The following is a 24,214-nucleotide window of genomic DNA, read 5'->3' on the forward strand; positions in this document are numbered from 1 at the left end:
AGATGGGCGTTCCAACCTAATTTAGTTTACCACAATGGACCTTCTTGCTAGTTGGTACGTAGCATTCTACCATAATTCGCGTTTGAGTAAACCTAGGGATGTATTAATGTCTGCGAAACATAATGAGCTTCCATGTGGTTTCCTTGACCTCCGTGCTAACCAACCAGTGTGCTTGCGTGCAGACAATTAATTCTCAGAGAAAGGAAATCTTTAATCACTAATGTTGATCTTTATCATGTGTAAATGACCAATACAGTTAAGTAATACGATTATCTGACTTAGCAAATACTTTGAAAATTTGATTAAATAAAATAACTGAAAATTTATGCACGTTAAGCAAAACGTCGTTTAATACTAAAATTTGGTGGAAATAATTTATACGGATGAAATTCTCTAGTGGCTGAGTATGCAACGTATGTCCAAAATATCCAAGAACATTTCAGCTAAGCAGCAGGAGCTTTCCATCCAACTCGTCATGAGTTTCACGTTACAGAAAGAGGAGAGAGAATCTCTCGTGAGAATAATAGGACTACTGCAACTTGTCTTGGCATGATTCGGCCTGTCGACAAATAATTCAAGTGTGATAATGACAACGCTTTACCGTTACTCTTGAATGAATACTAAGGGAGAGAAGAAACAAGCATAACCTCCTCGGAAGAATGCAAAGTAACACCCTTTCATCCCTCGCAAAGCTTTCACTTCGATTCGTCTCACCTAATGATCCATTCACGCTTACCGTCTAGCTATGAGAGCAAGAAGAATCCCCGAGGGAATTAATCTTCGACGCCACGTAAGCCTAGAGGGTCCGCTTACTACTTGCCAAGGGAATTCTTATGAGTTCAGGACAATAGACTGTGTTGTAGTAGATAAGATGTTCAGAGCTTTTTATTTTACTTTTATCGTCCACTTTCAATATTTTAATTGCTTAAACACTAACTGATTGAATTATTTTCTATCAAAAACTTTTCATGCTAAATCCTCAATATCAAGTTCATTTTCTTATTCATTAAATGCTCAACTGCTATATCCGATCTGCCGCTGTTGTTTCTTCATTATAGCGGAGATAATTATAATCAAGATTGCAGAAAATTTGTTTAACAATACAACTTTGTTTCCTCTTATTTCGCTTTCTTCTTTTTTACTCATTCTATTTCCATTTTAAACTTTTTATTTATTTTTATTTTGCTACTGTTTTCACTTTTTTTATTCCTTCTTATTGCATACAATGTTTTCCTAGTTGCATCTCCTTCAATGTCTTTCCGACGCGCCAGATTCTTGGATGTTCTCAATTTGCTCTACTAACGGATGTTAAGCGCTTGCAAATCCGTCGTTGAAGTTGCAAATTTGTGACGGCGAGCACACGCCACATTGTGAATTCAAATGACGCCCGTACAATCTTTCCCAAAGCGGTACCAACGACTACGACGATGAACGAAATTGAGAGTTGAAACTAGAGTCTATATACAAAAGTGAGAAAGACTAAACGAATGGTGATAGAGATGTGGAGCAAGAAGAGAAAGAGGAATGAAAGAGAACAAGAGAATCACCAGTAGAGTAAGAGTAACTTTGGGAGTGTCGCTAATTGCAAGACACTCATTGCGGACGACTGCAAATCTCAACGGTAGGAGAGAACGATGGGACAAATCTCCAGAGATTGTGATTTAAACTTGTCACTAGTAGATAAGTGAGTAAACGAGAAAAGAACTACATTGTAGTGGGGTGAACAATGTAACTTGGTAATATTTACCTCATGTACCAAGGTGCTTGTTCTACTTCGTCGCTCTCTGCAAACTCGTTCAAGATACTAGCGAGCTTTCAACACCTGTCGATTCTACCGATTAAAGAAGATGCTACTGTCTGAGATTTTAAAGCACAGCTTTACTTTCTATACAACAACATACCCTAACCAACTCGATTAAGTCAATAGCCGAACGATACCTGTAATTACATCAATTCCAACTGAATTACTTCAACTTACTTTTATAAGTTATCATCGCTATTGGATCGCGAGGAAAAATGAATCATCTGGCCACTGACCTTTCTAAACTCCCCATTTTCTCTCTCGAATATTCTTCGTGCTTTTTTTCAATGAACTTCTTTTCACACTATTTTTTCATCATTTGTTCACGTTTGTTTGATGATTTTTTTCATTGAGGATATTAAAGTGTGAACCACGTTTCTTTTTAACCAATCGATTCATTTGACTAAGCATCTCGTTTAACTCTAAATACTTTGAGATGCATCGAAAGAAGAGTTTTGATTTAAAATTCATCAAACTAAATATAAATATCATTGCAAAACATTTACTCACATACAGAAATATATCAATGCAAAAGTGTTCATCTTAAAACGATTCAGAATGGTAGCAGAGAGTCAGAAGCATTTTTTAAAAAGAAAAAAAAAAAATGAATATTATCTAGAAAATATGACGGGTAAATTTTGAAAAAATATCGTTATATATAATCAAATGATTTTATAAGCTATCGTACAAGTTTATGACACATTTTATTAAATTACTGTCGGAACCTTTTTTAAGGTCCAATAAAAAGAGAAGAATTCTGTGAACTTTAAAACCAAGTTTGCATGTGGTAAAGAAATCATTTTAAACGTACATTCAGTTATTATTTTTACATAATAATTAGTTATAAAAAAAATGAATCCCAAAAAAATAGTTTATGGCAATTGACGCATCTTCTAGCTTTCATAATGACGTAGAAAAAAGTATCAAGAAGAATAAAGAGGATAAATATAAATAGAAACGGATCTCACCATGGCGTCCTTGATTTGTTCGACGGGCTGGAGGAGAACCGTGGCGGAGGCTGTGCCAAGGGCACGATGATGCTGATGTAATTGAGGATGGTGAGCTGCGGCAGCTGCCGAGACGATGCTTGCGGTACAGGTGCAGGTGCAGGTGCAGGCAAGACTGCAACCCTGCTGACCAAACAAGTGATGACCACCGGTAAATCCCGGATGCGTGTTGTGCAGGGCCGGTGGCAGGGGTACCGCACCTCCCGGCACAAACGAATACGAATGAAAATACGTGGTGATGGCGGTGGAGCCTCCTTCGGCGGCGCTCACGTTGTCGTGCTCGCCCGGCTTATTTTGATTCAATTGATAGCAACGTTCCCAGGCGTTGATGATTACCGCCCGAGCTCTCAGTAGAGTTGCAATTGCCACGACGCTTGTTGCTTGTTCGGCCAACGAATGTTTGTCAAGTGGTTTCAACTGATTCTCCAACAAATTTATTGTTGCCCTGAACTCTCGAGGTCCACTTGTTGTTTGCCACGACACTTTGTTACCTCCTACCTCCACTCTTATTTCCGTGGCCTGTTATCCTTGTCCTACTCTCTCTCTCTTCTTGCTTCTTTCAATCTTACTCTCACTTAAGCTTCCCGTACTTTACTTGGTGATGTTGTTAAGCTTACACACCAATGAATCCAGTCTCAATCTATTTATTTGTCAGCTACTACCATTTATGGGTTACATATACACACACACTTATTATTATTATTATTATTATTGTTAAAATCCTAATCAATTATTCATGACATGTATCTACGGCAAAATTGGAATTTTTAGTCTCTGATAATGTCAAGTGTTTACCTTTCCTTCCTCAGTGGTGTTTTTATTTATACAAATGATGATCAATTGGTATGTTTTTCATAGCACAAATGGCACTGGGAAATTGATGAGAATCAGCAAGAGTATGAGGAGACAATTGTGACTAGAGAAAATATAGTAGGGAGTTTAATCTCCGCTGATATTAATTTCTTAATCACGCGCAAAGCTATGATTGTCAATCACGCTTACATAAATTAATTGAAACGACGTAGGTACACGAATTGGAACTATTTCAATATACTTTGTTTTTATCTTCTCAACTACTACCTCTTGTCGCATTCATTAACTTATTTACACAATATCAATTGCTATTTTTTTGTCTATTTTCCATCAATTGCATATATTTTGTTATTTAAATTTGTAAATTTAATTTTGTACGTGCGATTGAGCGGGATTTCTGATAAATATATTTATATTTATTTATATATATTCAAGTGTCAAAAAGTGTATTGAGAGAGGGAGAAGAGTAAAGAGAGACACTGAGATATGATTGTCACAAGGTGGCGTTCGTTCCTGGTGCTTTTATGCTCTTTTGTCCTTCGGCGTTGCAAGGTCAATCGCGAAATGAGACCACGCGCTCAGTCAATAAGAAGAGTACTCTCTTTGATAAAAAAAGACAGAGATAACAAAGAAAAAAGATAAATGCAGTCAGTGCAGATAAAAATGATAAAGCAGAGATGAAGACTGGCTTTTTTCTGCTCACACACTACAGTACAGATATGTGCAAATTTATTCGTAGGTACACAGACCTATTATATGTATAGACGTTGATATATTTATTTTCCCTTTTTTACGCTCGCTACTAAATAGCAGAGCGTGAGAGTATGCAGTGATATTCGTAACTCCTACACGACAAGTTACCATTACATATTCCTCTCACACTCATCAACAAAATTTTGTTGTTTATTTTCTTCTTGGTTAAATCATCTATCTATATATTGCCGTTCCTTCTATAGACTAACTGACAAGTTAATAATAAATACTCTTGATTGTCTTGACGCGTTTCTTGTCAATGAAAATTTTTATATTTACCTTCTTCTTCTTTTTCACTTTTAATTATTTATTTATTTGTTGATGATTATTAGTTGATAGTAATATTAATTCAAATAGAATAAAGCTCGTACGACGTTTGTCTAATGTAAGTGTCATTAAAAAAGCCACCAGTCGTTGAATATAATTGAAAAAATCAACAATAACATTAAAAGGAAATATATCAGTTAATTTCACTCAATGAACAAAATGAAACAAAAAACACCAACTAACGATGGAAAAGCTTGATGAATGTGATCTGCTTTTCACTTGGTAATAATTTGTTCGCGCCACCCTGTTAAAATTGCTCAAGCAATGTCCGGCAAGACGGCGTGGCACGTGATTACAGAGAACACGCGACGTCTTGTCTCGTTCGGTGTGTTTTAGTTTTCAAAGTAGAGTATACTGCTGTCTTACGTCACACACACAATTCCACATGTGCACGCACGCTCGAAATAAAAAGCCTTCTTATTGTTTGATGATATATAAATAAGTAATATATATATATATATATGTCTATGTATGTACAGTTGCTCCCTTTTCCAGTAGTTATTTGATCTTTATATATACATGTATTACAGTTTCTTGATTGAATTCGACCTATGTACTCGAATAGAGACGTAGAATGATGGTGACAGACGGCGGTGACTGCGATAGGCTTGAGCGATGAAGTGTTGACAGTTGTGGGCGACAGTAGTGAAGATGACGGTGATGACAGGGCGTAAGTGGTTGCAGTGATTGTTAATTATTGTGATTTGTGCGCGCGTGGCTCCGGTTAGCAAACAGGCGGGCGGTTGGGAGAGAAATTTGGAGGTGGAACGATTAAAGAGCGTCCTACTCGATCGCCTAGCTTGACACAACTGACGGATCTTGCAAGCTGTACAGAGGAAGCACTCGGGTGAGCCGCGGACGCGGCTTTCAAACGCGTTTTCCCCACTGTTGATACTTGGAGCCAATAGGCGCGAAGCCGGCCGAGCTCACCCGAGTCTGCGTCCCTTGCGATTCTCTCTTTCGCGTTTACTCCCTTCTCCATGCTCTTTCGCCTGCTCGTCCACTGTACACCAACCGACCCACGCGCAATCCCTTTTCCTCTTTCTCACCCTCCTCATTACCTTCTCTCACTCACTACGCGCACTCACTGCTTTATATATAATACACCTTTCTCTTTCCCTCACCCACGTCACCTCAACAGGCCGAGCCTACAATCTCCATCTCGTCTATCTCGCGACTATCCTTTCCCTACCCTCCACCTACACCCAACTCTCCTTTCTCCCTTTACCTTCTTCTGCTCAGAAATTAATAATTCCTCTACTTTTTATTCACCACTCCTACCTAACTCTCTCGCTACCTTTGCTGCAATATTTTTTTTTACTCACAAGGGTAGCGACGAGCCGAGAAAGAAACTTTCTGTGCTCTATACAACCAACGTCTCAGTTCGAGCGATACTACTTTCTCATATTCATTCTCTTTATTATTCTATATATCGCGTTTATACTCTTCAACTTGGTGTAAATTCAACTATAGATCGTTCATTAATGTCAATTAATTTTTTTTTTCAATTCCCACATATTGACCATGATCTTTGATGTCCTTAGAAATCATTGATTCTCAATGTTTCATTAAATATGATGGCCAGTGTTGATTTTAATTGATGATTGATTCCATTTTTGGATAAATGATTAAACTGTTTGTAAAAAAATATAGAAACATCAAAATGTGAGTATGAAATAATAAAATAAAAATTTTAGTTGTCCACTAGATTTTTTTTTCATGCATCATCAATGTAATTTATTTTTGAAAATGATTAAAGAATTTTTTCAATAATTATCAATGACAAGATCTTCTACGGGATAATACAAATATCAGATTGTTACGATGATACAAATAAATCGAAAATAGAACATGAGTTGTTGTTATCTTTTTATAAATAGTTGATTGTCGTGGTTATTATGCATTATTCACTGACAACGTTACCACTGCTATTAAAATGACCACTTCAAATTGAGTTTTCTTTGATTACACAAAAATTCCTGTATTAATAATAAACAAAATAAAACTCTAAAGAACATTCCAATGGTATATAATGATTGTATCAGTTCATCAAAAGTGCATGCATGGTTAAAAAGAAATCATCATAAAAAAGTTTGAGAAAAATAATTCAAAGTACTAACTCGAGTCTGGTAAACTCTATCACATACATTCTGAAATGTGTTTCAGTACAAGGACAATTTGTAGAAACTCTTGACATGATAAGCAACAGTACTACAACATCATCTTTAATGAATCAAGAAAGAAAGTCTAACAGAAATCAGTGATTGTGTCTTGGTAGAACTTTCTTTTTCCTTTTCTAAATCAATAAAAGTATTTTTCAAAAAGCTTACTAGGTTTACTTGATTCAATTTCAAGCCATCATTGCGTTGATTTCGTGAAGATCATCGAGAATATCGAAATGATCTTTTGACATGATTAGCACATTTATTGTTCGTCAGATAAATTCTTGGAGGTGGATTAGAGAAAAAAGTAGCGAATTGAATGGTTACCTAACAACTAATTGGGTGTAAAGCTGTAGCAAAATAACAATAAAGTAGTTCAGAGCCTTATCATCACCTTGATTTGATTTTTGCTAGGACAGAAGAAGGAAGAAACAAAAACGAGTAAATGAATCGAGTTGCAGGATTGACCGCGATTATTAACCCTTATTCTTTGGACGTGATTTACCGAGGAAAGTTACGAGTGTTTGTTCTAAACGGAGATTGCTCTTGCCGTCACTGGTGAGGGAAAAAAAACGGAAGAGGCTTCTTCGGACGTAATCACTTCGTTCCTGCGTCAAGTAGCGAGCAGGAAACAGACGAGAGGCTTGACAGCTACTGTGACCTTTCATCCAAACTTGTTCAGCTTTTCTCTTTTTTTCTCCATCTTATTTTTTATCAGTTCTTTATTTTCATCAAGAAAAATTCACTTATTTTTCTCCATCAACAAAAGATATACCATCATTTTTTCATGTGAATAAAAAAGGTCTTGTGAATATGTACTTGAAGTGTAGTTACTCAAGAAGTAACGTAATTAATCCATTGCTCGACTTTCGAGGGTTGAAGACGCTCCCTCGAGACATCGATGCAGGAAAGATATCTCTCCTCTCTCACGGTAGTTTCACCCTCGAGCCCAAACCTGAAACTTGTCCGGGACCCGCGACAAAATTTTCTTCGTCGAACAAACCATGCATGTCTTCAAAACTTTAGAGCTCGTTAATTTACCCAAAATAAACGAACGACTTGGTCTATCATTCGTAGAAATAACGACACTTGTGATTCACCGATCCGGAACTAAACTTGAGCAAAGAGTCATGAGTTCTTTACAAATATATAATAAAGTACGTCTGTTTCATTGCCGCTTATAAATATATCTTATAATATTTCTTCTCTCTCATCTTTTATATAATATAATCATTCGAGCATCAATATTGATATTATTTTACAAACTTGAAATTGATCGACAACAATTCAATTGTTTCTCTTGTTTTGAAAAAAACTACATAGATCCATGAAAAATTGTTTTTGTGAATCAATAATTATTCCAATAACTTTGTATATTGTTTTTAATAATAAACATTTTATGAATTAAATATCAATTTTTTTTTGCTCAACAAAAATCAAATTAATTTAACTCGACTTTTTTTTCTCATAATAATGCTAGTATTATTTTAGTGATGAACATTTGATCGTATGCTAGATTACTCTTATATTATCAATCGTGCTGATCACGTATAATTATAATGCAGTGTATTACTTACACAATAAAATTAAAAAAAACTTAAGTTAAGTAGGAAGAATTATATGAATTTAAATCAGAAAATTTACAGCTAATAAGACATTTTAATAATTTTACCTTTCTTTGGACATAAAATTGATGATTTAGAATCATTATCAGTGGAATTTCTTCTCTCTTTGCAGTTATAAAATGCATTTGAGTATTTTTAAATAAGCATTAGTCATCTAGAAATGTATTAAACTTCTACAAATACGCATAATAGGCATACTTATATAAATTCTAGTAAGCCAAGTGCTCAATAAATTGATAATAAAATAATGCAATATTCAAGCAAAGTAATCGGAATTAACAGAAGATAGAACGGGTGTTAATACGTCGTGCTAATATTAGAATCATCTCGCTCTCACGCGGTCTCGACAAATTACCTCTCGAGTAAGCAGTATGCAGATCGTGAAATCATGATACGCTTCGGATTAAATTCGGTCTCCTTAAGAGCTACCAGGTGCCTCTTAGCGATATGCATTTGCAAATTCTCACTCAGAAACGTTGGGTAAAAATACGTGTTTGATTATTACTGGAAACATTTACTTTTTAATGAAGATGAAGAGAAAAAAAATCAGTAGGGAAAAAGATTGTGACAGAAGTAGTATTTGATGTCGTTTGGTATTTTTTTTTAAAAATGTAAAAGTGAAAATGGTACTAAAAAAACAAAGTTTCTGAATCAAGAATAATTTCATTCTTCATCATAATCACACTGTTTTGCTTCACATACCCTCCAATGTGAGCCAATGTGAGGTTAGTGTGATTATGATAAAGAATGCAATCATTCTTGAGTTAGGAATACTTTAACAGTAAGTAAATGAAAAAAAATCTGAAGAATAAATAATTTTGATAGAATTTTATAAAATAAAATTGGCAGATTTTTTTTCAATTTATTGGTCTCTAGTTACTCAATTTGTTATATCTGCCATCATTTTTATTAATGTAGAGTTGTCATATAGCTACAATAAATCTCAAACAAGACAGAACTGTATTAAATATAATACCTCAATAAGTTGAATTTATAAGGGATTGTTTTTTGTTGGAACCCAAACACCTCAAACTTGACACCATTAATTTATTATGAGTCAAAAGAACTCTGAATTTGTAGTCTATAAAAACTTACTGGCAGGTGTTGTTTTAAATGTTAATAGATAATGATGTTGTTTATTTAAATTTACGATAAATTGTTTCAATTAAATTACAATTGTAGTATTACAATTCTTTTTTTGTTGTTTGATATTTTTTTTTATCATAAAATTATTTACAATAAACATTTCTATTTAAAATTCATTTCCAACTAAATATTTACTTAATTTTAATAAATATTTATTCAATAAAAAATTTTTAACATATTTACTTAATCCACATAAATTAATTGCTTTATGTACTCGACTTTTACATGTTATCATTGTTTACATTACCAAACAATTCAAAAATCAATGTACAAATATAAAAAAAAACCAGCATCAATCTTAATTCAATCCTCATCTTAATCTCAGAAATAAAAGAAAAAAAAATAATTCAAGTTTATTACCCTGTAACATAAGTTTTTCTACTACGATTTGTCTCTCTCTCTACCCTTGTCCCTTTTTCACTTCGATTGAAATACAAATGAAAAAATTCTAGATACTTTTCACGTTTTCAGAATAATAATGATAATATAAAAAATAAATAAATAAACTTTTTCAGAATAATGTGTGACCCGAAGAATCAACTTGAGGATTGAATTGGCAACCACGCGATGACATTGGTGAGCAATAGATTTCAGTAATCCCTCGGGATGATCCAAGTTGTCTGGTAGCTGGTGTAGTACAGTTCAATTACGAGTTAAAATGGAAAAAAAAATCGCGTAAGACTCACACAAAATGACCCATCAGATGTTTGTAAAGTAAACAGTACATTTTAGTTAATTTAACCAATCGGATAGTTGGACTGTCGTAGATAATAGAAGTTGATGAATGGCTCAGTAAAAAATGCAGTTTCGTTGGTTTCCTTCGGGAACGAGAGACGGTCGTTATTTATTTAAAGTCCCGAATGACCGTCTCTCGAAACAAGAGATAGAAATGTAGTCGAGAGAAGACGAATCGAAGGAAGAGCGGCCAAGTTGTAGACTCAACGGCCTTCGAATAGAGAATGAGAGATGTGTGAGAAAAGGGGATGAGAGATTGGCCGACGCTAACAATCCACCTCTTGAATTCACCTTTCTTTATCTCTTTTTAACATAACACTATTTTCCATCTCGAAAACTAAGAGAGTTACGGTTGTTTTCCCTGCTTCAACGGATTTCGTTTCGGCGCATTTCGGAACGCGTGATCCACGCTCCCAGCAGACCAATTACAAACCTTCTATCTATCTTATCCCTCTTTTCACAGAAATCTTCCTCCTCTTGTCTCACACCTGACCTTTTACATCTACAAGTATTCTCCACAGTTATGCTTCATGTTGATACCTACTGGTGTATATGTCTATATACGATTTAGAGCAAATAAATTATAGTGAGAGAATATTCGACCAACTAGAAGGATGCACGTGACCCATACATACAAAGAGTTATAGCTCCCCCCCTCTTTCTATTATATATCGACTAGAATATGCCACTTTGTATATTTGTAAACATAAAGTTTCAAGTGCATGTCTTTTGCAGCAACATTTACATTGTTTGGACACGAGTTTTTCAATTGAATGCTATTTATTTTTCAATGTTTGCAAAATTATTGAATTATTTGCTGTCATGATGGTGGTAGATGGAAAGGATCAATTGAATTTCAAATATTTCATTGCGACTTTGGACGTAAATTTTATTTTTATCAACTATTTAGAGTTAATATTTGATATTTTATTTTGAAAAATTGACGATTGATTGAGAAAATAAAGAAGAAATAAGTAGAATTAATAAATAATTTGTATTTTTTAAAAACTTTAATCCTTAAAAAAAATAACTGAGTGTTCATTTTTGATTAAATCCTTATTAAATAAATTTTGTTTTATCCTAAGAAAATTCTGTAAAGGAACAAAAACTATCAACTTTAATCCAGAAGAAAATTTAGAGAATAAAGTCTGAAGACAAGAGGTAAAATCCAAGTGAAAACATTGTTAACTTAAATTTTTTTTATTATTCAATATTTTTAAATAGATATGAAAAAATATTCTTTTATCTCAGTATGCAGTTCCAGCCAACTCTTTAATGAAGATTAAAAATAATTCACTCCGAGCAATGATGATTACACGTTTTAAAACAAGTAAAAAATGACTCTAACACTCTTGAATGTTCCTAGATTTCCAAGTCTGTCGTAAACGAGTGGAATTTTCTTGCACAAAAGGTAGAAAATCTTTGCCAAAACACAGAGATAAATAAAATAAGAACAAAACCCATCTTCTTATATAATTTCCTCAAAAAAGGGCTATAGAAACCATTTTTTATCACACCAACTACTAGTATAAAGAAAAAAGAATTATAGAAGAATGTATCCCTTTCTTCCATTAGTATACATCATTTTACTTATCTGTATGTACGCTGAAATGATTGAAAAAAATTTTTAATGCGCAAATAATATTTTTAAGAGGGTGAAAGAAAAATAGAAAAAAGCGAGGGAACGTTTGGAATTTCTGATATCCGTAGTAGGAAAACGTGATTCGTAAACGTAGCGAGAGAAACAACGAGGGGAATATAAAGGGCACACAATATATAGCTTCCAAGTTTTTAATCGTAAGCTCTTATATACCGAAAGAAAGAAAGACTGATCGAAAAGAACACGCAGTTTTTTTTCCTTCGGTAGAAATGTATAAAGAAGTGACTGAGTAGAGATGAAAGAAATGAAGAAAAAAAAAATTACAAAGGAAAAAATGTTGACAACGATGAAGAAAAACTGCTTGGTTACGTGATATGTACTGGACAAGAGATATTTTTATTACATCCCGTAGAAATTCCGAAACTAATAGCTTGGTAATTCTGACCGTCAAATCGCAAGCTCTCTGAGATTTTGAAAAAAGCATCACCTAACCGGCAATATAGTCAACGACAGAAAAAGAAGATCACCTCTTGGTATTCTCGCACATTTTATCAACTATCCTATCCACCGCGCACTAAACCATCCCCGAAATCCAATAAAGCCGTGGCCGATTAAATTTATGAAGTGAAAAAGGTTTAGAGAGCCTCAAAGTTATCGGGGAAAAAAACAAGAAGCGTTGTACGATGTTTTCTACTTTTTTTATGTTGTAAAAGTCAATAATATCTACGTTATTTCATAATAAATGTTGGAAAAGTACAGAAAATAAGAATTTTTTTTTCTGTTTGAGAGTAAAGATTCCTTGTTAGAGAACATTTGATACATTAACATAAAAAAAAATATCTTCTCATTATAAAAATAACCAACAACTATTAATCATTAGTTATTTAATTTAATTATAAATAAACCAATTAATCTACTGGTATTGATTATGCTCAATAAATTATTCCTGCATAATAAAATCTTTTAATTATATCCAATACCACGGTCAACTTGCTTACACAAATCTCATTGAGTGCGTAATGTTTTCTTCTAGCATCGATCACTCTGCTTGTCATTGATATTCCAATTCATAAAATCCATAAATAATTGCTTAATAGTATTTATCAAAGCTGCAATCGTTCCAATTATCCAAATAAATAAAAGCTGATTAATTACGAATGCTAAGAGGAGTAAAATAGCGATAATGAAGGAATAACAAGGACAGAATGTGAAAAGAATAGGAAGTAATGTGAATCTAAATGACAAAATTGATGAGAAATTTTTCACCAGTTGATGAAGCTACATTCGATCCGGCTTCTGAATTAGAATAGACAATTAAGTGACATGAAGCAACACGAAATATAGATGTTGGGGTGTTAGTGTAGTATGTGACTCTTGAAGATACAGTTTTTGCATTAAACTGCATTAGTAGATCGAATCGCAAACAATTATACGACTGTAACTGAATTGTTTGTTTGGTGCAAACGAAATTAGAGTGAGTTCAGTGAAACGTAGGAAGATTCTGCGTGAACACTCGTGCGTGTACGCTGCCGGCTTTTCATTTGGTATTTCACACATACATAAATGTATATAGAAATATATATATTTTAGCGAGCCTCGTCCCTATGAAACTTCATTTAAATTAGACTCACGTTGTTGATTTTCCAATGTGTGTACATGTAGTAGCCCAACGTCCACGAACTTTGTCATTTAAATGAATTTATCGTTTTATACATCCGTCAAGGTATTAAAACTTTTTCATTTCAGGCAAATGCGAATCCGAAAGCGCATTATAAGACATTAGACTACAGTTGGTATATACTTGAATGGTAATTTTAGTGATTCAGAAAAAGCCCTCTGGAAAAACAACGCATTGGTGTAGGGAGTTGACACGTGCCACAGTAAAACTGTACGAGGACTCAATTTTCCATTTGGTCTAGACCACAGGAGCTAGGTCACCCAACGTTTCCACATCGGTGAGAAAGGTTAACTACCGATTGAACGACATAAACGCACTCTACGATCATTCTACCGAAGAAAACGAGAAAGAGATTCCCTTTACCAATGGTATCATTTGCTATATCATTATTCTTATGAACCACCACCACCTACATTTTTATATTCCAACATTTCTGATCATAAAAACTCATTTTGTGGAACTGAATTTTCTATACGCCAATTGATTAGCATTGTCCATTATAAAATCTATAATCGACCCAATTACTCGGCATGGAATGAAAACATGACCTCATGCGTTTAGAATCAATATTAGATAGTGGAAGAGCAAACACACATGTCCAATGAGATATACACATCAAGGGTAAGATATTATTTATTTAGCAGTGATCACTTTTAGCTGTTGAAAAATTTGGTATTACAACAATATTAATAAATAATTAAATTTTTTTGTTGAATAATAATTTTTCACTTTAATCAAGAGTCTTTAACCTTTTAAACCCTAAGATTAAAAAAAAAATTATGTTGATAATGAGGTAAGTTTGGCCGTACTAAAAACATGTATTTAAATTGTTAGATATTAATAATAATTAATTATTATTAAACTATCACGTTAAAATTTAAATTTAAAAATGTCGCTCTCAATATACTTGGAAGTGTTGAAAAAATGAATACGATATTATAAAAATGAGTGACGTCGTATTCAAACACATCCAGTGCATTGGAATAAAATAATACTACAATTAACAATGATGAGATATATCCAATGTGACTCATAAATAATTTATCTAATCTGGATCTGATAAAAAAAATACTTGATCTGGGCCAATATCCAGACCAATAAAAAATTCCTATATATGGTAAATGTTATTGCTGCCTGGGTTAATATCTGTGATTACGAATATATAGTACTAGAAAATATTTAACAAACAATATTGCATATCACAATGATGGTTTCATCCATGTTTAAATAATTACTAATACTAGATTATCATAATCAATCAAGATTTGTAAATATCCAATTACATACTACTCTCGTCATCAGTACGCAGATACTATTTACTTGAGTTCGACCGTTTAATAATCTTTACAACTTGGGTATTTCCCTTTGTCCATCAGATGCATCGATTGATCTATTGGCGTCACGGGTAAACGAAATTGCAAAATTACGTTCGCACGAGCTGCACCGTTATTTGTCGAATGGAAAGAGAGATAGTCAATGGTATATAGAGTCAAAAAGAAAAAAGAGGAAGAGAGGAAAGCTCATCGTTTGCGCAATTTCAATGGATCACTCGAAGCCCGCATTGGCTCGTTCGTATCCCACAAACGTCGCGTCGCTTCCATTAGTTTAATTACTTTGAAGAGAAATAAGGAAGGGCAGAAGGCATTCAAGATAGATTCCATTTTATATATATATATATATATATATATACATTGGCTTGAACGTATAAAGATCTATTTCTTATTTTGCTAAAAAATTTTTAAAATGTGAAAATTTGTGGGAGTATTGGTCGTCAACTAGATAAATTAATTGGAAAATTTTTCATTCGATGATAGTAGATAGTGTGGAGTAGTTTTAATCAGTAAAAAGGATAGAATTGAGTTTTAGGGTGATGTGTGTATAAAGAAAAATTAATTAGAAGGAGGAATAGTTTTTTGAGGATCTTAATAATCATGAGTGCACAAGAGTACATCTGTTTTTTTATGATTTAAAATTACTCACAAGTTAGTAAAAATTGTAGTTAGTAAATAAATAAATATTTGTCATTCTTTTCTAAAAAAAAATGAGTAAATGAACGAAAATATTAGGTTGTAAGCAATTCAATTAATTTGCAATAAAAAAATATTTTCCGACACCATTTAAATGAATATTTGTTCACTCGAAATTAATTAAATCTAAAGATAATAAACACCAACAAATATTATTTTTCTATACAATTGAAACTGAATAAACCGAAGTTATGATAATTTTGTTGAAATTTCAAATATTTTGAATAATCGATTAATTAATTGTATTTTTTTTATATGTTTATTTTCACTTTTATCAAAATGACAAAAAACATTGGATATATTATTCACGATGAAGTTATTGAATATTTCAGAAATAAATAATGTTAACAAAAAGAATATATATATAAAAAAAACGTTGTAAAAAATTCGCTTTGTTTTATAAATAAGTAAACAATGAAAAATCATATCTAAATGAAATAATTTCTATTATTAAATCAAAATAATAATTTCCTTCCAATTGAATAGTAGAGTATTATAATTTAATGAAGAGAAACAAAAAAATATTTAATAACTAATAAATCTATTTTTATATAAATATTTTATTTTTTCAGTCTTTTTGATGATAGACCAAGTCAAATAATTATTCACATGAAAATTAATTTGTTTTCACAAAAAATTGAGATTAAAATTTTCTGAAATTATCCGACAGATACATACCCATTTGTTAAATGAAACTTGATACAATACATGAGCATACTTTATTAAAATGTTATTGACATTTACTTCATGGTTTTTTTTATAATTTTTTTTGAATCGATAAAATAAAAAGTGATTAATTGCTAGTTTATTGCGAGATAATTAAAAACAGTCAATAATGTCTATCTTCATTCTATTATTCGACAGAAAATAGTCCAAGTGTTCATCTTGAATTGAAAAACAGTATAGAAAACAATTAAGTTTTTTTTCTTTATTTATTTAAGTTCAATGAAGGCTTATGAAAAAAAAATCTTATTTAAGTTTTATTTAGATTATATAGTATAAAAAATATCGAACTATATAATGAAAATAATAATAGTTTTATAGCAACATTAAATTTAATTTTAAAGTTACAAATAAAACTGAACTATTCTTCAACTTAATTATTATTATTTTGAAAATTGTATAAAATTTATTATTTTTAAGATTAAATAAATTCTTTGACATTGTTATGAGCTGTTTTTAAGGGAAAAAACTCCTTTAAACGAGGAAAAAAAAATTATTTTCAATTACCGTTATTTTTTATTGCAATTTATTGGCCTGTTTGGATTACGATTATTTTATTTCCTTTAGCACAAAACTGTCCGAGCCATCACACATCCTATTTCCATGGAAATCGTAAATCACATTTGCACCATACAAACGAGGGATATGTAATTAAAAAGCTGCATGCATTTAAAATGACTCAAACGCATTGTAAGTTTCACATATACATATAATATTCATGTACAACACATGTATACGTAGATGTAAAAGCTCACTAGTGCATGGATGTTAACTATATGAAATACTGAAGAAGATTTCAAACTCAAACAAATTTTCCATCTTTATCGTCTAGTGTGTTCATCGTCGACATTTCGAGGCCCGTAAACAAAGCTTCCAGTTCACCTTTGTATAAACGTACATTTGCTATAAATGCCAACAAAAGTCTAACAATGGTTATTGTTTTAGTAGCAACAGAGCTAATAAAATCTGCATGGTTGTTTCTAGAAAAATGAACAATGTTAAGATGAGGTCAAACCTATGCAAAAGTTTTTAATTACAAGTGTTGATAAAAAAAAAAACAAAATTATTTTCTCGTCAACTTCTTTTTGCTTCTCTCAGCTGATCAATGGCTCTCAATCCTCTCGAGTTATGACAGTGAGCGATGAGCTACTGGATTTATCTTAAGAAGTACAGATTTTGTATTACGCTTCTGTGTACTTATTTATAAAATATTCGAGCGTCTTTTCATTTTCTCGGTTATAAGTCGGAGTATATTTTGAAATTAATTATAAATAATGATAAATTTTTCTTCCCAATAAACTGCTGTTAATATATATAACTAACCAATGGTAAAAATTATTTTAAAATAGATTTGAAAAAGAACTTTGATGAAATAAACAAAAAAAAATTAATTATTTAATTGAAAGATTAACAACTACTGAGTTAAAAGGTTCTGTTGGAAAATTACTCTATATTTTACACACACTGTGCAAAAGAGTATAATTAATTATATGAAAAAAAGCCAACAAAATGTATCAATCCAAAATATTGAATTCTGAAGAAAAGATCGTTCAATTTTATGTCACGTATGTTCTACATAAATTACAAATTATCAGTAAATATTAAAATGACATGAGTCATGTTTACATAGATAATTTTTATGAGCAATTAGTTTTATTCTATCTACAAATTCTTTTTTCACAATTTTTTTATCTGAAACTTCTCTATTGCTTTTTAGCAGCCATTCTCTATTTACATATCAATATATTAACTTAAAACAAATTAAATTTCCTTGACAGATTTTCTCTTAGTAATTATTTATATAAATAAAATACATTACCCTTCAATTCAAAAGTAATCAACTAAATATTAACTATTGACAGGAGAAAAATGTCAATATTTAACCACACTGTTAATTGTAATAAGAAGATATGTAAACAGAACTCGAATGAGTGGACGAAAGTTAATGTCTCATGCGTTACCTATCGGAAAAAGTAGATAACAATCAGCGGAATAGACAGAAAAGTAAAAGAGCGCAGAGTATGCAATTGTCAGAAACAGTGGCAAAGTCCTCACTCACTTTCATTAATTCAAAGAAAACAATAACGAACACGAGGCGCACTTGCCACCCAAATTGCCCCTAAGGCACGGCTCATTCCATCTGTATAAAACAAAACAACCGAGCAACGTTTTCGTGAAACTTTCGTATTTTCAACGGAATAAAATAGTGCCAGTTCTATCAACATTTTTTTAACGCTTTTCATTTAATTTAGCATATTTGAAAAATGTCTATTTTTCTATTGTAGTGAGTGTTATTATTTCAATTATACCAATGTTATAGTGTAAAAAAATATTCAATTAAATAAATAAAGTAACTATGGAGAAATAAAAAATAATGAATAACTCATGAAAAAGTAATTAATCATCGAGTCTAGTTTTAATTGAAGTATTTATATTTCTTATCCAAACATCAACTGTCATCATTTACTGAAGAGTATCTCAATTTCATTTCCACTAAAAACTACAGGACACGAAAGTAAATTAAATAAGTTCAGAGTCGTAGAGAATCGGGCGTTGGAATATTTAGAGAGGAATTTTAATTAATATCCCGCAGTAGCGTGCGATGAACAAAGAGCTGGAAAGTAGAAAGAGCGGCTCATCTACTTTGGTACTCGCAACTTCACCAAAGCCGGAAGAAGGACAGAACTACCTTTATACTCACGCCTGTTCTATCCAAGGGTTTTTGGTTACGTATATAATGATATTTTTTATCAAAGATGGAGGGGCGACAGCTCGACCTACTGGTAAGGGTGCGCGCAAACGCGATAGGGTTCAAGAGGTAGCGGCTTCGAAAAACAGTTTAATCGCATTTCACCGGTCCATTGGCATCCTGCCAGTCCGACTATAGCAAATTCAAGCACAGAGAAACAACGAAATTTCCGCGAATTCCAAGGGGAGAAAATATCGATCGTTCACTGAATACACCCCAACTTTCATCATACATATATACACATTATGCATATCAAAGCATTCAAGCTTTATTGTATTTTTCTTTTACTCTAAAAAATCTCACACAAATGAACTCAGTCTCTACGTAAAATATAGTCTACCATGATTTTGTGCAAGTTCAACTTACCTTAATACCCAGCGTTGGCGCCAGCATTCCGTAGTCATGATGGAGAGCTGGCAGCATAACAGGAGGTAGGTTTGTCATCATCATTCTGTCTAAAGTCGCTCTCTTCCGCGATCTCTCAATTTTTACGTTTTGTTTAAAACCTCGTGGTTGAGATAAGCTCCAAAATTTTCACTTACCTGTAACACAAAAAAAAAATCAAATTATTCACGATGCTTAAATCATTTATTTCACTTATATTTTAGTTCTGTCATATTTAATGACTGCAAATAAAATGTATTCAGCAGCTATTATTGCAGAAGAGGTTCAGATAAAAATTCAAGTGAAACCAAAACAAAGCCTCAATATTTTTAATTACAAACCATTATATTATGATTTTACTTTATTGCTTTATTTATAAAAATTAAAATATGCAATTTATTTTAAAATATTTAAATAGACTTTGAATATATAAAAAATAGATTTACAACAGGTGGGAAAAATATATAGTAGCTATACTATGATTTGGAGATTGGATTGTTTTACAAAAGAATAAATTATTCAATTTGAATAAATAAAAATAATGAATAATTGTTTAACAACATATTCGTAATTATGTTAAACAAAGGTATTTTTCAAAGTGGGATAATATGTCCCAGGGGGTCTCTATTTTATCTCGATTTCCTTTATTACTGTGAACGATTGGTAAAATGAACAATTCATTTTATGTTCAAACTCGTAATTCATGTGAATATCGAACTGTATATTATTTTATAAAAATCATTTCAAAGTGATATTTTGTTCTTTCATATGGATTATTGAAAGAATTGAATATCACTTTTAAGCTAGATTAATTGGTTTTATCTTTATGTTCGTTACAAACTAAATTTTTACATAATAAAAAAATCTATTATTGACTAGTCATTACTTACTTATCCTAACCTTCCCACTAAATTATTAAAAATCTTATAATTATATGTTTTCAACAATTCCATGTTTCATTTATCTTTTATAATTACTTATATATTTACACCGACTATATTTTTCAGTTGAATTTTTAACTTAATTTACAAATACGCATGACTGAACTTTTAACAGGTCACACTCTCATCTCCCAAAGTAACTAAATAAATATTTAATAACATAATAATTAATTAAAGTTCAAACAGGTCGACAGCAAGCCATAGATATTAATTGATGGGTTTTCAATAAAGCATATTGAAAAATAATTTTCAAATAATAATTGTATTTTAAAATTGTAATAATGAAGCCTAACTTTAAATACTTGTTTTTTAATGTAAATAAATATGCAATGTATTGTATTCTGTTCTGTACAATCATAAAAACTAAAAGATTTCACTTCAATTATCAATTAATTAAATATTAATATTAAATTAAAATTTTAATTTAATGTTTCCCATTAAAGACTCACAATATTTATAGCATTATGTATTTAATAAAATGTCCATTACTTGGCTTGTAATAAAAAATGTAATTTAAAACATTAATTAATTAAAACGTTTTATAAAACTTCTGTTAAATCTCATAAGGACTGATGTAAATTGAAGTTTCATAGAAAAAAACTACCTTAGTTAACCCGTAACTTCTGGAGGGAATAATTAATTTCATTTAAGTCAAATATTTTTTATTAATAACTATTATTAAATACCAGACTTGATGGATAAATTTGTAAGAATCTATCATTTATTTATCTCACACAAAACACTCAGACTTAAAAATGATATTCTGAATAAAATAAAAGCTCAAATCCATGGAAAGAATTAATCCATTCAACTTCCGGGGAAATTTAATGCAATGTTAAACTATTTATCCAGCCAACATTTTTTTGGGATGAAAATAGCAAAAAATATATAGGAAGTAATATGAAAAAGTAACTATTAATAACAATGAGTTAACTGTGTTATTAAATCTACAATAGTTGAAGTATATTAAAATGAAGAAGAAAGGTTTTGCAGTGGATCAAGAATAAGTAGAGTAGGTATAATTTTAGTGCGTCACGCAAGTTTGCACAAGTATTATAATCTAGAACCTATTCCCAGAGGATTTTCCATACTAGTCTATTTGCTTGAGCTGCACCGCTAACTACCCCTGGGCTATATACCGAGTATGAAGAAGAATCTCGACCGAGTTCTACCGAGGGACTGGCTTCTCTATACCATCATCATCTTGCTTTCCTAAGGCGTGTCGGGCTTGCAGAAAATGCTCCATTACACAGCAGCCAATTATAGAATTAATCCATTAGTTGATTTGCACGAGTATAGACTGAGCTCCAGGTGAATTTACCGAATCATGACGACATGAGAGAGTTAAGCATCAGAATAAAAGGGAGATGGTGATTTTACTCTAAGTCTTACTTCGGATTTACTTCCTAAGCTATCTCGTATCATGTCGCGAGTTTTCCTCCTGTCGACGCTTTAGTGTTGGAATAGCACTGAGCATTAGCACTTGCAATAGGTTCTGTGACCTCCTTAGATTTCACGCAAAATTCAACGAGATTACAGCTAAAACTTGCCCCGTCTACCTCTCTCACCCTTAATCTCTCCATCTCAGTCCACCTGACGGCAATCTAAGTTTCGAACTTGTGAAAACCAAGTAGTCGCAACAGCAACTTCCACCACCTAATCTACCATATGAGATTATTTCATTTCAACTTAATATGGTGCCTTTCATCATCCAATTTCCACTCATATATTCTCCATAGAGTCATCGAGTAAACGATTTTTTTCTCCTTTATATCTAGTGAATATATATATTATTCAAGGGACACTCTGGCTTCTTCCAAGCCCTAGCTTTTAGACTGTAACCTCATGCATCTTGCATAAATCCACTCAAGCAAGGGTAGAGAGTGAGCGGGTATTTGCCTTCTATGCGAGTGCGAATAAATGAAAAAGGTAGATGAAATTCTTCATATTTTATTCGCACCTCGCGCCAACTAAAATCGTTACATAAATGCCATATTGCGTTTTAGATACAAATTCAATAAAAAAAAAGGAAGAAAAAAAACGAGAATGAGGAACATCAAAAGTGAGTGTATTGGAAATGTGATATTTCATGTCGACAAAGGATAAAAAAATTATGCCATTTTGTAGATGTGTTATGCTTGCAATAACGAGAATGAACCAACGAAAAGGAAGAATAGGATGTATGAGTTATGACAAAACGACTGTCTATTCTGGTGAACGAGAAAAAAAATGATACACGATGTCAAGCCATTGACCGAAGATGACGCGTGTTTTCAATTACTTCACAGCTGGTGGACAACGACACCGAGGAGGGAACGAATGAACATTTAAAAAGGAAGGGTGCTCAGGCAATTTACATTTTTAGCCAATATTCAAGCCAACCCGTTAGTCTGCTCGACCGTAACACCGACTCCTCCACTACCAACATTTCAACATCAAGTCCCATCGTTACGCCAATGAGCGAACCTGTTGCGCGATTTCTACCCTTCCTAATCGACATGGTCATCGATCTACGTATCTCTTTGTTTGTGTATATTTTAATAATCTCATGATCATCTGCCTTTGTTCACTGATTGCAAAAGCCTATAATAGATTTATCAATTTTTTTAACTGCTCTAAATATGTGGAAAAAATTGGGAATATAACTCATGATAAAAGTGTTATTTAGTAAAACAAAAATAAATTCGTTCAAAATTAGATTAAATTGTTAATCTCAAAAATAAATACAACATCAGTTGAACAGAGTTATAATGTCAAATAGATTAAATGAAATTACATCAGTCTGTAGAATTGAATTTTTCGTCACGCGAGCACTAATATTAGATCTAGATATTTCTCATGTTAAATTAAATGATCATTTGGATTTATTTTATAAACAAGACAACTGTTGTATTGAAAATTGTAACATTCAATATAAATGATGAACTATGAAAATAATTTACACTGCAAAAATCTTTGAAATTCTCAGTCAAACTTCATTATTTAATGAGTTCAACAGCATGCAATATGATTTACAAAGTGAAAGAAACTCAATTCTCTAAAAATCATAAGTAATTAAAGTTCAGGAAGTATATGCTAAATGAAAATTAAAAAAAAATTTTTTTTTACATGAAGTAAATCGTGGGATACTTTTTGCTCAACAATTTTAAATAAAAATGATGTTATTGTTTATGATAGAAGAACATTTAGACATTTTGATGTTTACTTGAATGTAAAACTAAAAAGCATTGAAAACAATTTAGCGAACAAGTTCTGTAACAAGAGTAATATCGTACCAGTGTGATATAAAATGAGTTCTTTTTTGACAGTTAGAAACGTTATGTACTTAGAAGAACTATTTTCTTATAAAAAATGCAAAGATGTAAGGAGCAATTTTTTTCTCTTTTGCAACATGCAACTAAAGTAGAGTATAGAGGTTGAGAGAGTTGATGAAAAAAAAAATATTACATATATGTATATTTAAATATAGAAGCTAATCGTAGCCGTTTTCAAGCGCGTCCGTTATCCTTCGGGCATGGCTCCGTCATGCACGACGAGTTCTCTCCCTGAGGTAATCGTGCACGTGCCTGGAATACTTTCCGGGTGAGACTTTCCAGAAGCAAAACGTTGATTCTACTCGCATCGTGTCGCGACGACGCCAGACCACGGAGACCTGTTGCCCCGATTCGTCGACCACCTAGTTCTTACCTCCCTACATATCTTCGTCTAAATGAAGTCATTATACTACCCTTTTAAACTCTAGC

At 32.1% G+C, this 24,214-nt stretch overlaps 1 protein-coding gene across 14 annotated transcripts in view; it reads right to left on the bottom strand.

The window, feature by feature from the left end:
* The window catches only part of heph (polypyrimidine tract-binding protein 1 heph), a 174,313-nt gene that overhangs the window by 87,745 nt on the left and 62,354 nt on the right, over positions 1–24,214 (bottom strand). For 8 of the 14 annotated variants that reach the window (XM_035095707.1, XM_035095716.1, XM_035095733.1 and 5 more), the window contains one exon: positions 19,513–19,688. The exons of 4 other annotated variants lie outside the window; for them this stretch is intronic. In XM_035095707.1, the coding sequence (XP_034951598.1) occupies positions 19,513–19,596 (84 nt within the window). In that variant the 5' untranslated portion in view covers positions 19,597–19,688. Of the gene's footprint in view, positions 1–2,769; positions 5,522–19,512; positions 19,689–24,214 lie in introns of those variants that run through there. 2 more of the 14 variants (XM_035095815.1, XM_035095776.1) reach the window with 1 other exon arrangement.

Source organism: Chelonus insularis, unplaced genomic scaffold, assembly GCF_013357705.1.
Source record: "Chelonus insularis isolate UGA/USDA-ARS -01 unplaced genomic scaffold, ASM1335770v1 contig_116_pilon, whole genome shotgun sequence".
NCBI classification, from domain to species: Eukaryota; Metazoa; Arthropoda; class Insecta; order Hymenoptera; family Braconidae; genus Chelonus; species Chelonus insularis.